The sequence below is a fragment of the Polyodon spathula genome, chromosome 10 (assembly GCF_017654505.1).
Source record: "Polyodon spathula isolate WHYD16114869_AA chromosome 10, ASM1765450v1, whole genome shotgun sequence".
Taxonomy (NCBI): Eukaryota; Metazoa; Chordata; class Actinopteri; order Acipenseriformes; family Polyodontidae; genus Polyodon; species Polyodon spathula.
The window spans coordinates 42,239,193-42,255,648 of NC_054543.1; the positions used below are offsets into that span (position 1 = coordinate 42,239,193).

Below are 16,456 nucleotides of genomic sequence, written 5' to 3' on the forward strand. Positions count from 1 at the left end.
AACAAAACTTCTGAGACACAAGGTTTTAGAAGTAGTTTTTTTAATGAATGATTGGTAACTTTTCTTTATGTGGATGTTTCAAGCCGTTTTTCTAGTATTTAAAAAAATGCTGTGTCTTTGACTACCATATGGCACTTTTAGAAGAGCTGCAAAATTTTTTTTAACAAAGCCCATAATGTCCATGTGCTACTACATGCAGTAGACTTAATACATTTATTTTTTTGGTTTTATTATTCCTAGGATAAGTTTCATAAGCATGTTAACAGCAGTATAAAATAAAGCACAGTAATATGCATTAATTTGGTGTTACTGCTTGAATTCCAAGTTTACACACTGATTTTTCCATATGAACCAATGTTGAGAATACAGTATAATGGAGACTATTGTATTCTAGAATTGTTATAGAAAGAATGATCAAAACATAATTGGAGCTATAATTTCATTGACTAATAACTTGAATACAAATAGAGAGGGTCTTCCTTACATTTAGTTGATATGTTTTAATTATATAGAAATACACACACAGACATAGTGTCTTGCAAAAGTATTCAGGTGCCTTCAGTTTTCACATTTTGTTGCTTTAAAACTCATGACAGTCATGACACTTTGAAATAGGAATTAATGTGTTATATACACAACCTGCCCCACACATTCAAAGCAAAAATAATGAAGTAAATAGATTATATGAAATAAAAATGGAAAAGTGATTGCAGAAGTATTCAAACCCTTTGCTGTGGCAAACCTAAATTAGTTCAGTTGCACAAAATGACCTTGGAGCCACACAATTAGTTGAATAGCCTCTGTGTGCAATATAAATGGTTCTCATAATTTCAGAATAAAAACACCTGTCTCTGTGAGGTTCCTTGGTCAGGTAGTGAATTTCATGAAGACCAAGGAGCTTTCAAAGCAAGTTAGGGATAAAGTCATTGAAAAGCAGAGATCAGGAGAAGGGTACAAAAAAAAAATATCAAAGTCTCTAAATAATCCTGTGGGCACAGTCTACTCAATCATCAAGAAATGGAAAGTGCATTGTACCACCCTGACACTCTCTAGATCAGGCCATCCCTCCAAACTGAGCAGCAAGGAGTAAACTGGTAAGGGACGCCACTGTGAGGCCAACAACAACTTTGAGAGCGCTTCAGAGTTCAATGACTGAGATGGGAGAAAATCAATCAACAATATCCAGAACACCTCACAAAATTAGCCTGTATGGCAGGGTGGCAAGAAAGAAGCCATTACTAAAAATAAGCCATCTCAAAGCCTGCATGGAGTTTGCAACAAAGCACCTGAGTGATCCTGAAAAAATGTGGCAAAATGAGTGGTCAGACGAGACCAAATTGGAACTTTTTGGTCTAAATGCCAAACATTATGTTTGGCGCAGACCCAACACAGCACATCTCCCAGTCAACACCATCCCTACAGTCAAGCATGGTGGTGGCTGCATCATGCTATGGGGATGCATCTCCTCAGCAGGGACTGGAAAGCTTGTTAGGATTGAAGGAAAAATGGATGGAGCAAAGTATAGGCAAATACTAGAGGAAAACCTGTTTCAGTCTGCTAAAGACTTCAAACTGGGGCGAAAATTCACCTTTAAGCAGGACAATGATCCAAAGCACAAGGCCAAAGCTACACTGGAGTGGCTAAGAATAAGAAAATAAGAAAGGAATAAGAAGTGGCCCAGTCAAAGTCCTGACTTGAATCCTATTGAGAATCTGTGGAAAGACTTAAAAACTGTTGTCCCCAAGTTCAACTGATTTTTCAAGAAAATGTACAGTAAGTATGGTAAAGTCATGTGAAAGTTACCTTTTAGGTCAAAGATGAAAATAAGATAAGGTGAATCAGGTCCCATGCCTGTTTTTTGTCATTTTTTTCTTAATTACTGTCTTCAGCAAATAATGCTTATGGTGGAAACGAATTTTCTGAGGTGCTTCACTCTAAACATTGACCCACAATAGCTGCATAACTATTTTCTTGATTGGAATACACTGGACTATGTAACCACACAGGATAATAGAACAAAAATACCTGCTTGCAGAAGTGTATGACTCATCATCTGATGTGCAGTTGGTGATTTGATTCTCAAGATCTCACAAGGTATTGTGTACTAGACAGTAAGAGCAGAGGTCACAGGGATGCATGTGGTGATGTGCTTTTTATTTGGGTATTATATCATTGTAGAATTCTGATTGCACCTTGTGCTGGCAGTTAAACTGATTGACATGTATTGCCTGTTAGCCATTGTTCTGCTGCTAGAAATACTGTAATTTGGTACTGGCAGCAGATACATAAAGCATGCTAAAACAAGAGCAGTAGTTGAACAGGTTCATTATATTAAAGGCACTGTATGCCCACAACTCCAGTCACTCTGTGACATTGGAACACAGTACCAGCCTGATATTATCCCAGTCATATCATTATATGCATTAGTTTGATAATCTTTCCAAATGTGCCTTGGATATCACATGCCAAAACTGGACTTCTTTGCACAGACAAGGCCTGTACAATATCACAATATGACAGCTCAACAGCAGATATAATTGGAATGCCAATACTGGCCTAATATATTTTATTTACATTTCATAAAGAAACATTTAAATAAAGTTAATAATATTGCAAACAAATAATAATAACGTTGTGTTAAACAAAAAAAATTCAGCTCAAGCTTTCAATAAATGAGTAAAAAAAAACTTTATTTATAGATCTACAGCATATACAACCAAACAATCTTTATTTTATATAGCGCCTTTCACAGTGGACCACCATCACAAAGCACTTTACGAGATGCAGTAACAACAAGAAAATCCATAATGCTTTAAATACAGAGAAATGCATAATACATGATATACAGTAAAAAAAAAATATATATATATATAATAAATAAATACAGTGGAAAGTGCATAATACATGAAATAGTAGTAGTAGCTAATATTAGGCTTAAAGAGCATGGAAAGCAAGAGAGAACAGGTAAGTCAAGAGGGTTGATTTAAAGCGAGCTGAGAGAGTTCCAAAGAGTTGGAGCCATGAAGCTAAACGAGCGTTCTCTATGTGTGGTGCATTTTTGCAGTTCTATATATTGAATGTGTGGAATGAATTTGACATGGAGCTGCAAAACTGAATTGACAGAATAGATGTCAAGCTTTCAAGGCTAATTTCTCAAGCATGTGCTCATTTCTTTCCCTACTCCCTAAACGTGTTGCTCAGAATGATTTGTAACATTGAGAGATTTATTTTTACTATTAGGTGCCCTTTGGGTTTCGGCCAAAAACGATTTAAACTAGCAGCCAATATTACACCCAGCTCCAGATTATTAAACAGCTCCAGGTTATTAAACAGCTCTATGTACCTGAGGACATTATTCCAGTTTCATTAAACCAGCTACTCCCGGAAGGACCCCCTGCTGCATTATTTACCACCCCTAGGAATGTATGTGACCATGGGCATGTGATTGGTAATCAGAAACAAGGACATATTGCAATCGTCTGATCACTGTGGTAGTGTAACCTGAAGTCATATAAAACAGAGCTCCAGCAGCTGGCGGTTATCTGACATAAAGCTATTTTCAATTTATATCAAGCAATAAAACTAAAAAAAAAGGCAGTGCTGTTATTGTGTTTCAACAGCAACACTGCATTATGTATTCAGTTATTGACACGCATCAGTTTGGATGTGTTGGTGGTTTAGTTACTAAACTTTGGTAGATAGATTTGCCCTTTGGCCAGGCAATCAAAATATTGAACACTACAAAGAGACAACATTTCCACACCTCATTGTGGTATCCGGGGGCAGTATGCTATTAATGATTACAGCCTTTGGGATGTTATGCAAAATATAAGATATTATTATTATTATTATTATTATTATTATTATTATTATTATTATTAAGCATCCCCAAGGATGTATAAAGCAAATGGTTTAATATCACATATAATCAACTTATTTGCCGTTTTGGTTAAAGGGCCTCAAATATGTTGGGTATATGTTATTCCCACGGTCTGTGTTTATTATGAATCTATGGTCATTTTTCTGTATAATTAGAAAACGTAGAGGAAAATAACTACAACTACGTTTCTATGCCTACTAGCAGACCTCTGAACTGATTCTGAAAATACATGACTGTGCTTTGTTTGGCTTCCACTATTTTTCTACTGCAGGGCTAAAAGCAGCAGATCTCAAGCTTTCAAAACAGCACTGGTCTGTCTCAATCATCTGCTTGCATTTTAACTTTAAACATTGCGATTTACTGTTATTATGCAGAGTGAAAATAGATTTTAACTTCAAACTTTAATCACTGAATTTTAAATAGTGTACCATGCAGATACTTGTCCGGATGGGAAGAACTACAATCCCCAGCATGCGCACGACTTCTCGCGGGTTTGAGTGTATTAAGAACGGGTGATGTAATGCAGCGAGATCAGAAAGCCCAGGGTGGGCGGTTAAAAGTAGCTGATGCTGATGCTGATGCTGATGCTGGATGACAGAGCGAAGAGGAGGATGCGATTTCTGAACTCTAAAGTGAAGATTGGCTTTTTAACAGCAGGGTCTGACCACAAACAATCCTGTTTGTGCACAACTATAAAGAGTCAGTGCAGTATTTAATCTGAATTGTAAAATCCATTGTCAATGAACCGAACAGGGCATCTCTCACCGAATGGAATGCGCTGCAGCATTTGACTGCATTGCCGCTGTGACGGTGGTTTGCAAAGGTTTCCTTCATTCTGCTGAATTGGCTATAGAAGTGAATGTAGTATTTTGATTTCTTTTTTTTTCTCTCTCTCTCTCGTTGGAATAGACTGAGATGGCGGATCAAGCTGAATGCAGCATCAAAGTAATGTGTCGTTTTAGGCCATTAAATGAATCGGAGATCGTAAGAGGAGACAAATATATTCCAAAATTTAAAGAAGATGACACAGTGGTTATTGCGGTAAGTTTTTTTTAATTTTTGATTTTTTAATTTTTTTTTATTTGTATGTGTATAAACGATCAAAATGCTGGTTAATTTCTTTAAGAGTGACGTGCTCGTGTTTGGTTGTTGGTTTTACAAAATTACTTGTTTTGCTGAAAACATCTTATAAAGTGAAAACAGGTAAAAATAAATAAATAATACAGGTATGGTATTTCAATTTTTTTCTGCGTCGGATGTACAGTTACTGTATTGGGACCGTATACATTTTTTTAAACAAATTTCACAAACAGTAAGCAGTTTTATTTTTTAAGTAGATTTAAAACTGCTCACTTTACTTCTTTGCACCTTGCGCAAATTGTACTGTTAAATAATTTGCTATCCTTATGGGCTTTCGGTGTCCAGCATCAATTCTGATCGGGTGTTTCCAGACGTCAATTCCAGGTTTCTTGTTATTTTTTTGTTTGTTTGTTTGTTTGTTTAAAAAACAAACAAACAAGCAGTGTATGATTGCACATACCGTATATTGTAATATTGTAAAATAAATAAATAAATAAATAAATAACGAAACCCTTAAGCAGTTTTATTGGGTAAAAATATTATACAGTATATTAAACACTGTGTTTTCAATACGCACAGCGTGTCATCAGCTTCAACTTGTTCGCTATATTATGATGGAAACACCCTTTTAAACTTATGACATTGATTACTGATATTTGACGTGATGTATTTCTGATCCGATAGATCTGGCTGTGGTTTTGTTTTATTTTACAACAGTACTGTTAGGTATAATAAGCCTTTAGGCAGCAGGGTAGCTAGACAGGTTCTAGTTTCTATTCGTTCTAGCTCGCCTGAGTGATGTCATAGAGAACACTGGGCCTGCGTGTATTGGTGGGCTATATCACCACTGATCCTGGTATCGATGCAATAGCAAACGATATCTGAAAATGAAGAGACTGGATCACCACCACTCTGTTTAAAACGAAATAAGGCCCAGAATTATATTTCTAGTTGTAGCTCAAGGGGACCAAATTCTGGAGAGGTGATTTATCTTTCCTCTTTTGGACTAAACTTCCATAATATTCAATTTCAATAGCAACTGACTCAGGTCAAGGTGTACTCTGTAAATCCATTTAGACCCCAATTTTGGCATTGGGGTCTAGTGAACTGCTATTCCAATGCTGAATAATATATGCATGCATATTGCAGAAGATGGATATGCCTGCCTATTCAAGCATTGATGGATTGCATTTCTAACATGTAATATTACATTGAGATATTCAATAGTTTTTCTTCCCATTTGTTTTGTTTGAGTGAAATATTCCAGATCAAGCCTGTTAAAATCACTACCCCTCATTCTCCCTGTGCTCTGTGTTATGGATGTTACATGTAAGGCCTTCACATTATTTTTATGGATGCCAAGGTCATCTGTTGAAATCTCTCAGAGATTGAAGAGTAGTTCTTGCTGAAACAGCTGATGATTCCATTCCATGCCCCCCCCCCCAATATGCACAGGCACTGCTGTCTTAAATTAGAATTGGCATTTAATGAAGAGCCCATGGAAATGTACAGCTGGTGAGATGGGGAGACGGAGAGTGAGGAGAAAGGACATTCTGTAGAGGGAGTGAGGGAGTGAAGAAGGGAAGAGAATACCTGTTTACAAATGTATATGCTTTATTTTTCAAAGGCTGTGTAGACATAGGCTTCCAAATGTTATACTTCACTGCCAGAATGCTGCAGGAATGAGGATGCCATTTTTTCATTATGGTTTCGTTGTGGTTATCAATGCAAATGTTTCTATAATGATGCACAACAACATTTTGACCATCTTCTTCCTTTAAGCCATGTACTTGTTCTCTGGCATATCAATGAACAACCCAAGTTCTGGACCTCCCTGTAGAAAGAAAAAACGAATGCAGTGATTTCTGGAAATGCTGGCCCTATTCATTATTTTTAAGGTCTATTTTTTAAGCCTAAAATAATATTATTGTTGTTGTTGTTGTTGTTGTTGTTGTTGTTGTTGTTGTTGTTGTTGTTGTTGTTGTTTGTTAATAATAATAATAATAATAATAGCAGCATCAACATCATATTTGCTTTGGATATCAATTCCTCTTGACTTTGATTATGGCTAAATTCTTCATACTTCAGTGTGATTGTGTGATTGTATTGCAATTAAAATCTGTTGAATTTACACAGCTATCATAAACCAAAAACAAAAAAAAAACCCAGGGAAGGGACTGTGGAAATTAGCAGCCTGTGCCCTTAAAATTGGGAGCATTTGTTATGAGCAAGCAGAATGCAGGTGAAGCTGGTGGGATGGATTCAGATGAGTTATTCCAAACTCCCTGTAGTTTTTTTTTTTTTTTGTCCTGGTAAGATTACAGTGAGACGCTGCTCTTGTTATCAGAGACTCAGTAAACTCATCCCCTTGATTCCCCCTCCAGCTTTGCAGCAGGATGCAGCCAGACCCAGTTGTAGGAAGTCAAATCAAAAAGGCTAAACTCCAGCCATCCAGCAAGTAAAAGCCATCCTGTTATTTGCAGCAGGGCCCCAGTATTTTTTTTTTATCACAGTCAAAATAATTTTTCCCTTCCAGGGGCAGTCGTTCCTGCCACGTTTTAAAAGGACATCTGATTTGTGTTCCAGGAAGATGACTGCACAGTTATAGGGATTTGTATTTAATTTCTTCCGTTTTTGATTTAATTCAATACATGATTTTAACAAAATGAACTACTGTTTGAAAGTGTAATCCACAGGTAATATTAAATTACATTTTATGTATTTTTTTTTTTAGATTCATTGATTAAGTGTTAATTATGATTTGTAAAAAAAAATTAAAAAAGGTTCTAATACGTGCACATTTTTAAGATGCTTTTAATGAGTGTTTGCAACGGAAACGAAATCCGTCACACAAGAGACACAACTATAAACCAAAATCAAATTAAAAGAACAGCTAGTGTAAATTGAGATGATGGAATGTATCAGGTCAGTCAGTCAGGCAGTCATGTCTGCCTTAATCTTTTGTCCTACAAATGTAATTAAACAGGGAATTCAAGACCCGAAAGTGTCAGAGTGCACTGTGCAAATGGCTAAAGATATGCTCAGTTTAATCCCTTTTCATCAAGAATATCACGTTTATTATGATGCTTGCTGTAACAGAAATTGTGTTCTTGTAGCAAGGCATGTTTGCCATCCTGATCTGGAAATTATTTTAGCTTGTAAGGGACTGGGTCGAATTTGTACGCAAGGTAATTCAATTTCGCATTGTTCTGAGAAGCCAGGTGGGGTACAATTCTGTTTATTTGAGGGACTAGAATAGGCATTTGATATCCTTCAGATCTTGTTGTGGTTCTGAGAATACTTTCTGTTTCCACCTTTTCGTTGCTGGGAATGATGCTCTGATATTGGCATCTCCGTGGAGATGTAGCCTTTCGGTCATTAAATATAATTGCAGGGTATAACCTGAAATTTCATTAAGTATTTTTGTGTGTTTTTTATAATAGATTCATTCCATTGAGCTTCTTGAATTCTTTAAAAAGGGAAGTTACTAGTTACAGACAGAGAGAGTAGATTGGGAACCACAGATTTCTGCAGGCGCTGTGTAATAACACCCTGCAGTGAACTGGTGTTGCTGTGAGCTGTCAACATGGTGAAACATTGCTTAAACATCCAATTGTATCCATTAAGACTAATCTGTAGGACCAATGGACCTTATTAAAGTGATAATGCTTTAAATGGTTTGAAGCACTATCCAGCCTAACAGCGTGCATTGTTTTGGTACTCAAAGCTCATGTAGTTGGTTTGCACACATCTTTATTATTCAGAACAATTGTCTCTGTACTTTCTGTGTTTTGTGTGTGTGTTTAATTCCGTGTTTATTATTTCGGGACTGAACCCTGTGTTTATTGAACTGTGCAATACACATCGTTGTGTATTTCCAGCCCTCCATTTCTTTACTGTTGTCATCAGACTTTAGGTTATAGATAAACCACCAGTGCTTTGTTGTTTGCCAATGTCTTGAGAACTACATCACCTCTACACCTGTGCACTGCAAAACACTTTGCCCACACGCCCCCTGCTGGTTTGATTAGGGATTGGCAGCTGGCCACACCAGCTGCTTTTCCCCACAACCAAACACATCAGGTAGGATGTCGTAGACGGAGCGTCCGGTTCTATATTAATTATTTACATAAACAGAAACACAATTAAATACATAAATAAACACACAATTCATTACAATAAATAAACACAATACTATTTACAACAACAACAACAACTCAAAAACACATTTTTTATGCGGAGGGCTACACCGTGTTTGTAGGAATTTGTCTGAATTATCAACCTTTGTTTTGGACTTTGATCTTTTTGTGTCCGAATTAAAACCCATTGTTTTACTAATGCACTCTGCCTGCTGTTTTGTAAAGATAGATGGGATTCACACTCAAGGGATAATAACAGATGCTTTTTATTTAGTTCCCTGAATTTGAAATCTGTGTGGTTGGGGGCATTTAGTCTTTCATACTACATACTCTCTTGTTTTTGTTTTTTTAACAAAATTGTGACCCAAAATATTGCTATGTGCCTCGTATAGCCTATACAGATGTAGCATATACAATCCTGTATTCAGAAGGCTTACAAAAACATGAATCTAAAGACTGAGACTTACTCCAGAGAAATGGAAGGAGGATGTAGTGGATAATACAAGGTTGCATGAGCCTTCCGATTCTGTCTCAATAATGTCTCTTTGGGACTTTAATTGCTTAGGAATAAGTGGAGTCATCATGTGTCATGCCTTACTGACTCCCTGTGAGGCATGGTTTCTATGGCAACTAGGACCTAATGTATACAGCCTGCTCTGTTAACTGTTGTCTTGACCTCCACCATCACAATTAGCATAAAAATGCAGCCTGCTCCTTATTATTGTGTGGAGATTTGGGACAAGCAGAACATCAGTGATTTTGTAGTTTTAAAAAAGCATTTATTTGCATTGCATTTAAGGGTAAGAAAAATGCCATTTTTGGCATTTGCCTACTTGAGTTTGTTATAGTATTATATTAGAATTGTGATTGAGCGTTTTGAAGTTTTGAATGATTTATTCAGTGTTAGCAGGGTCAGTATATAAATAATGTATCTGATTGTTTGTGTTCAACGTGTTTCTGTGTTCCGAGCTCAGGATTATTTCAGTCATGGCTAAGTCCGGTCGCAGGCTTCTTCTTCATACAGAAATGACAAGCGTTTCATGATGCTGAATTAATTGCACACTGGGACTGGAGTGGATTGCTCTGCCTACCATGTCCCTGAGCCTTCTTACTGGTTAGCACCCATCAGGTGCATACGATTTTCAGTATAATTTGAGCACAAATTACGAGTTTATAAACTTGAGGGGGTTCTTGGTGTCACCCAAACCTGATAAAATGAATACATTCATATTCTGAGCATAAAAGTGTGGAACCTTCACGGAAGTCATTAAAATAGCTTATATCTTAGTGCCACATGAAGTGATTCTGGCGATGCATAACGGATATTGTTTTCAAAATGTTTAAAAAATATCCATAATGAAAATATATGGAAATACTTGAAGATTACATTTATTTATTATTACAATTTGTATTATTATTATTAAATAATTTGTATTAAGCCGCTTGTAAATGTTCAGAGAACCATACGAGACAGGATTTAAACTGGATTTTAATCCAGTGTGATGGGTTTGTGGGCATAGAGTGGAGCCAGTTACTAAAACTCATTTCATAGATATGCTGTTTAAATTCTAGAAATGTGACTATACCCCCAACTTAGGAGTCCCAGCTAAGTTGTATTGATTTTGTTTTTTGTTTTCCTTCAGCTGATGTGCGCTCTAATTAGATATTTCCCCTTCTATTTACCTCTTGCCTATGTACAGTGTCTCTGTGTTGCGGTGAAGCAAGCCTGCAGTGTCAGCTTTATTAGAAATTGAAGCAGGTGACTGATGACTCACCTCACCAGAGACATTATTCACCTGCTGGCTGCTTGACATGTTGTTTAAATGAAAACCTTATGGGAGCTTGCCATTGGGCTTGGTACTTCACTAATGAATTCATCAGACACTGAAGCACGGTGCTGGAAAACGACAGGGCAAAACTAAACATTAAAGGGACACTTTCCCATATAAAATGGTGTATAAGTCGCACCGGTGTATAAGTGATCCCCCCCTTTTGAGGAAACAATTTCAGGAAAAATGTATAGGTAACACCAGTGTATAAGTCGCTCCCCCCTTTTTTGGACCCCCTAAAAATACCTAGAAAATAGAATTATTCAAAGATTTTTACAGTACTCTATATAGTATAGTATTTCTTACCTGCACCATATAATATGTGTGTTCCCTATCATTCTCAATAGTTTTTGCTTCGATTATTATCTACCATACCTGCTAACATTTTTAGAAGCAGATAGCTGGTGGTTTGAAAAATGCTGTGTGCAGCTGTAATGTAATAATATCTTAATTTTTATATAGCGCCTTTCATAGTGGACCACCATCACAAAGTGCTTTACAGAGGTAGGCTGTGAACTGTGCTTTATATGCAGAGTCACTTACAATATTCCATTTAAAACAAGAACAAACCCCCAACCTACATGTAATTGACCAGTACTTTATGGCTTAGTTTCATTCTTTGTTAGAATTATTTGAGCATGTTTGTGTTCGAGGACACACCAGAAGGTACAATATGTGTGTTGAAAGTCAACACGCATTGATTCATTTTCAGGTTGATAGTTTCTCTGATGTCAAGTATACAGGGTTAAAAATGGGTGTGTGATTTAATAATGATTTATCCTTTCTCATTTGACAGGGCAAGCCCTATATCTTTGACAAAGTGCTCCAACCTAACACTTCACAGGAAAATGTTTACAATGCCTGTGCAAAGCAGATTGTTAAAGGTAGGTCTACATTATAAATAAATGGTGATTGAACATTTAGTCCCAAATTCATGTAGAAGGCACACCGTCCTTTCAACTCTATCAGTGGCACAGTAACCATGAATGGATGACATTCATTTCAAACTCATTGACTGTTATTTCACATTTACTTTCATTTAACTTGGTTTTGGCCACTGGGCACTGCAAATTGAATCCCAACTATTCATGCTGGCACACGATTCTAAGATGTATCACAGAACCTTCTGAGATCAGAACTAAATTCTATAATCAAATTTGACCAAAATAACAAATTATGTTTTTCAGTTCCCTCTTGCAATAGTTAGAAAGTCAACATGCAGTGGCAGTATTTGGGCTGGTGAGGCTATAGTGGACAAGCCTATACAGTATGATGGAATATATGTAAGAAATAATACATGACATGCTGTAAATTCCTACTGTAATTTAAAAGTGCATTCAACTACCCAATAAGTGTGCATATTGGTATGTTTTATTACACTTATCAAATGAGTATGTCAAGAAATTGTACAGAAACACTAATGGATTGTTGCTAGCCGATCAAGTTTGCCGTCGCTGGGAAGGAATCCTTTCTGCAGCTGAGCTGCCATGAAGCCACTCCCTGCATCCCTTTTGTTTCTTATTCGTTAGTACTGGCCGGTATAAACTTTGCTTAGCTGCTGTATGTGCATTTGCAGCTTACAGTTTTAATGCTTGTATAGGAGTGTGGTAGATACCCTCTCTTACTAGCCATCCTCTTTTCCCACAGATGTTCTTGGAGGTTACAATGGAACCATTTTTGCTTACGGTCAGACCTCCTCAGGGAAAACACACACCATGGAGGTAGGTGCAGGCTGGCAGCCTACATTTGTTTTAGGTAACAACAAAAACAAACAAAATGGAAATAAAGTGAAGGTGTTTGTTTATAGTATGTGGAATAAGTACTGTTGATCTAACAGTGACAGTCCACCTATAAAACACAAGGGTGATGGGGAGAAGGTAACCATAAATAATAAGGGCTTTACATAATATCATGTAATTTGGGAAATAATCCTTAAACTTTTCAATATGTAATGGGAACCTTGCTTCTTTTGTTACAATCGCTGATGAGCAGAATTGGTAGCATCTTTTGTGTGAAAGTCTCCAAGTTTCTTCTTAAGATAGGCTTTGCTGCTACCAAACTCCCTTGCATGGCAGTGCAAAGGGGTTTCCCTGGAGATCAGTTGTGATTAAAGCTGAACATTTGCAGGACTGTTTCTGGTGTGTACTGCACTGTACTGCACTGTAATGCACTGTACTGCAGTGTACTACACTGTGCTACACTGCACTATACTGAACTGTACTACACTGTAATGCACTGTACTGCACTGTACTGCTGTGCACTATACCACACTGTGCCGCAGTGTACTACACTGTGCTGCACCGTACTACACAGTAATGTACTACTGCGCTGCACTATACTGCGCTGTACTACACTGTAATGCACTGCACTGCACTATACTGCACTGTACTACACTGTGCAGCAAAGTAATGCACTGTACTGCAGTGTACTACACTGTGCTACACTGTAATGCACTGTACTGCACTATACTGCACTGTACTACACTGTACTGCACTGTACTGTACTGGCTTTTTAAACAATTTTCAATTTCATTTCTGCGGCTCAGAAAGGAGATTTTAGAATTCTAAGAGCATTAGAAGTTTAAAATAAGATTATGATGAGGCCTGTGCATTGTGAGTGGGTGTTAGCTTAACATCTCTCAAAATCGAAAAAGGTCAGGTTTTTCTTATATTTAGCAGTGATTAGCGAAGTACAAGAAAGCTGGAACCTTCAGAAGCTGAAAATAGCACCAGACCAAGGATTAGAGATGCATTTGTTTCTGCTTGAGGTATAATGTTGCAGGGTCTCGGCTCTTAAAACACTCCTGAAACTCCAGCATGCTTTGTGAAACCGAAGGAATATTGCCTGACGGTTATTATTTTTTGTGTGCGTTTGCTGTGTTTATTGTAACTGCAAATGACCAGATTGATACAAAGCAAAGTACTGGGGGTTGTTGTGCTAATAGCTGGTGTTCCCAGCATGCATTTCAAGTTGTAATTATCCCTTCAGGTGAAACTTCAGGGATTTCAATTTAATCACCATGAAGGGTATGTTGGGTTTAATAGAAAATATTTTTACCTTTTCTGAAAATTGAATACTGCTTGAAATTATTTTTCAAACCCTATTTTTAAGTCCTTTTTCTCAGTGTTACTTGGCGCATACCCACTCATATGGAAAGGTGGCCCCTGCTGAACGGGTTTTACATTTTAAAATGGGCTAGAATGAGTCATGTCTGAACAGGTTGGAAAGCTTCATTGCACGGTGCCATATTGCCTCCTTCTCAGTTTTCAGTGGGTATAGGAAGGGCTCTGCTTAAAGCCTCTGACATTTCACACAGTATGAAATATAGATGTATGAGTATAGACCAAGATACTCCATTCAGTATATGTAGTATTTTGCCATTTTATGTTCTTTTAGGTGTACGTTATCAAACATAAACATATATTGAAGACAGTTAACATGCCATTGTATTTTGGTTTGCATTGGTAATACACATTCTAAATTAAGGGTAGTGTACTGGTCTATTAAGCCCACAGACTCCTCTTTTTGAAGACAGTTGTTTTGCTCTAATAATGTAATATAAACCCCTTTTTCTTTCTAGGGGAAGCTGCATGACCCTCAGCTGATGGGAATCATTCCTAGAATCTCACACGACATCTTCGATCACATTTACTCCATGGATGAGAACCTAGAGTTCCACATCAAGGTAAATGCAGACTGATGGCTTATATAAAGTGTCTGGTCCAGCAAGGGGTGTGTGAGGGCTGAGGCAGTTATCAACAAACAGCAGGGCTAAATAGCTCTGACACAGCTGCCCGCTAAAGACTGTCACTTAGACTGTCATTTAGAATCACCCTTTGCTAAGTGACACTAGCAGTAGATTTTAGGAAAAGTTCAAATTCTCTAAATATTAATGTTAACGTTACACACATCGGTTAGAACTTGGGAATAGCCAACTTAATTCTAGCATTAGTTAGTAGAATTTGATGGATACTGTAATTTTATAACTGTAAAATACTCAATAATAGGATATGAAGAATATATTTAGTCAAAATGTTTGTCAAGGCATTTCTATTAAATCTAGCATTACAGTATAAAATCATGTATTTTTGGCAATAGGTTATCTATACTTTAATAATGTACCATATGCTCCTCTACAGTAACAGAGAGATATGGATGTAGCTAACTGTACCTCTCTGCACCAGGTTTAATCTAATTTGTTACACGATAGGACCATGCAACTGTTGATTTGCCTGCGTTGTAGAAAGTCTAGACCAGACCACTATCTAGGGGAAGACTTACAGATCATTCCATTATATGATAACTTCTGCTTATTTTTTTATCTTTTTCATTTATTTATTTATTTTTCAGATCTGTATCTGTATGAATGCCTTACTTACCTGTTCTAATTCTTATTGAAAAGACTTTAAATTGCTAAATGGGTTTGATTTGAAGGTGTTACTGTAGGTAACTTTGATAGGCTTGTTGATTAACTGAATGATTAATCTCCCATTTCTCTCCCCCACTAGGTTTCTTATTTTGAGATCTACATGGACAAAATTAGAGACCTGCTAGATGGTAAGTGGTTCAGACCCCTAGCACAGTTATCTTATGATTCACACTGTATACAAAGAGAGTAAACTGAACTCCTTTATGCACAAACAGCTTATTTGATAATGTCTTCCTATTGAAGTGCTTCCTTTCCCATTCATTCACAATGTGGAAGTCTGGTTCAGGGGTGATATTGTGATCTTTCTCCGTTACTTATATCTGTGTGTTTTTGTAGTTTCCAAGACCAACCTAGCTGTACATGAAGACAAAAACAGAGTTCCATATGTGAAGGTGAGATGACAAAGGGCGATCCTGTTAATGAACCAAAAATATTCTAACTAGCAAAAAACAAATTCATTTAACTCCAAATAAAATAACAAACTTTGTTTGCATGATACAAATGTAATGTGCTATAGCAGTATTTTTTTTGTTGTTTTAAATGCTGTGCACTGCATAGATATCTTCAGTTTGTAAATCCTTTTCTCTGGTGATTGTTTGGTAGGGCTGCACAGAGAGGTTTGTCTCCAGTCCCGAGGAGGTGATGGATGTTATTGATGAAGGAAAAGCCAATCGCCACGTTGCTGTTACAAGTATGTATCCCTCGCGTACATCTCTCTGCCGTTGAGTTGAAAAAAGAGTTAGCACCATTCATTTACAATTATTTATTTAGATATCTGCAAAAAGGGTTTTGTTTTAACCATCGTGCCACGATTAATAGTTATAGAAAATATAAGTTGTATAATAAGCTAGCTAATGAATTGCTGTGTATGTAATGTGTGATTTGAATGACTGCAAGATATTGAAACAGTGCTTGAGTTTCTAAACTGACTTCAGTTTGAAAGTCACTGCAAGCTTATGGTACAATAATTAGTGCTGCTAGGACTATCTGTCTACCTCACATGCTGCAAGAGGGTGATGTGGAAAGTGTACTGATGGTACACATAACTTTTCTAGTGGTACACACCAAGTTAAAGTGATTTACATTATTGTGGTTCTTT

General features: G+C 37.0%; 1 protein-coding gene across 2 annotated transcripts in view; it reads left to right on the forward strand.

The window, feature by feature from the left end:
• The first annotated feature begins 4,438 nt into the window (after positions 1-4,438).
• Positions 4,439-16,456, forward strand: part of kif5c (kinesin family member 5C) — a 33,844-nt gene continuing 21,826 nt past the window's right edge. For both annotated transcript variants that reach the window (XM_041260340.1, XM_041260341.1), the window contains exons 1-8: positions 4,439-4,579; positions 4,790-4,921; positions 11,725-11,812; positions 12,576-12,649; positions 14,509-14,613; positions 15,437-15,485; positions 15,694-15,749; positions 15,961-16,048. In XM_041260340.1, the coding sequence (XP_041116274.1) occupies positions 4,796-4,921; positions 11,725-11,812; positions 12,576-12,649; positions 14,509-14,613; positions 15,437-15,485; positions 15,694-15,749; positions 15,961-16,048 (586 nt within the window). In that variant the 5' untranslated portion in view covers positions 4,439-4,579; positions 4,790-4,795. The remainder of the gene's footprint in view (positions 4,580-4,789; positions 4,922-11,724; positions 11,813-12,575; positions 12,650-14,508; positions 14,614-15,436; positions 15,486-15,693; positions 15,750-15,960; positions 16,049-16,456) is intronic.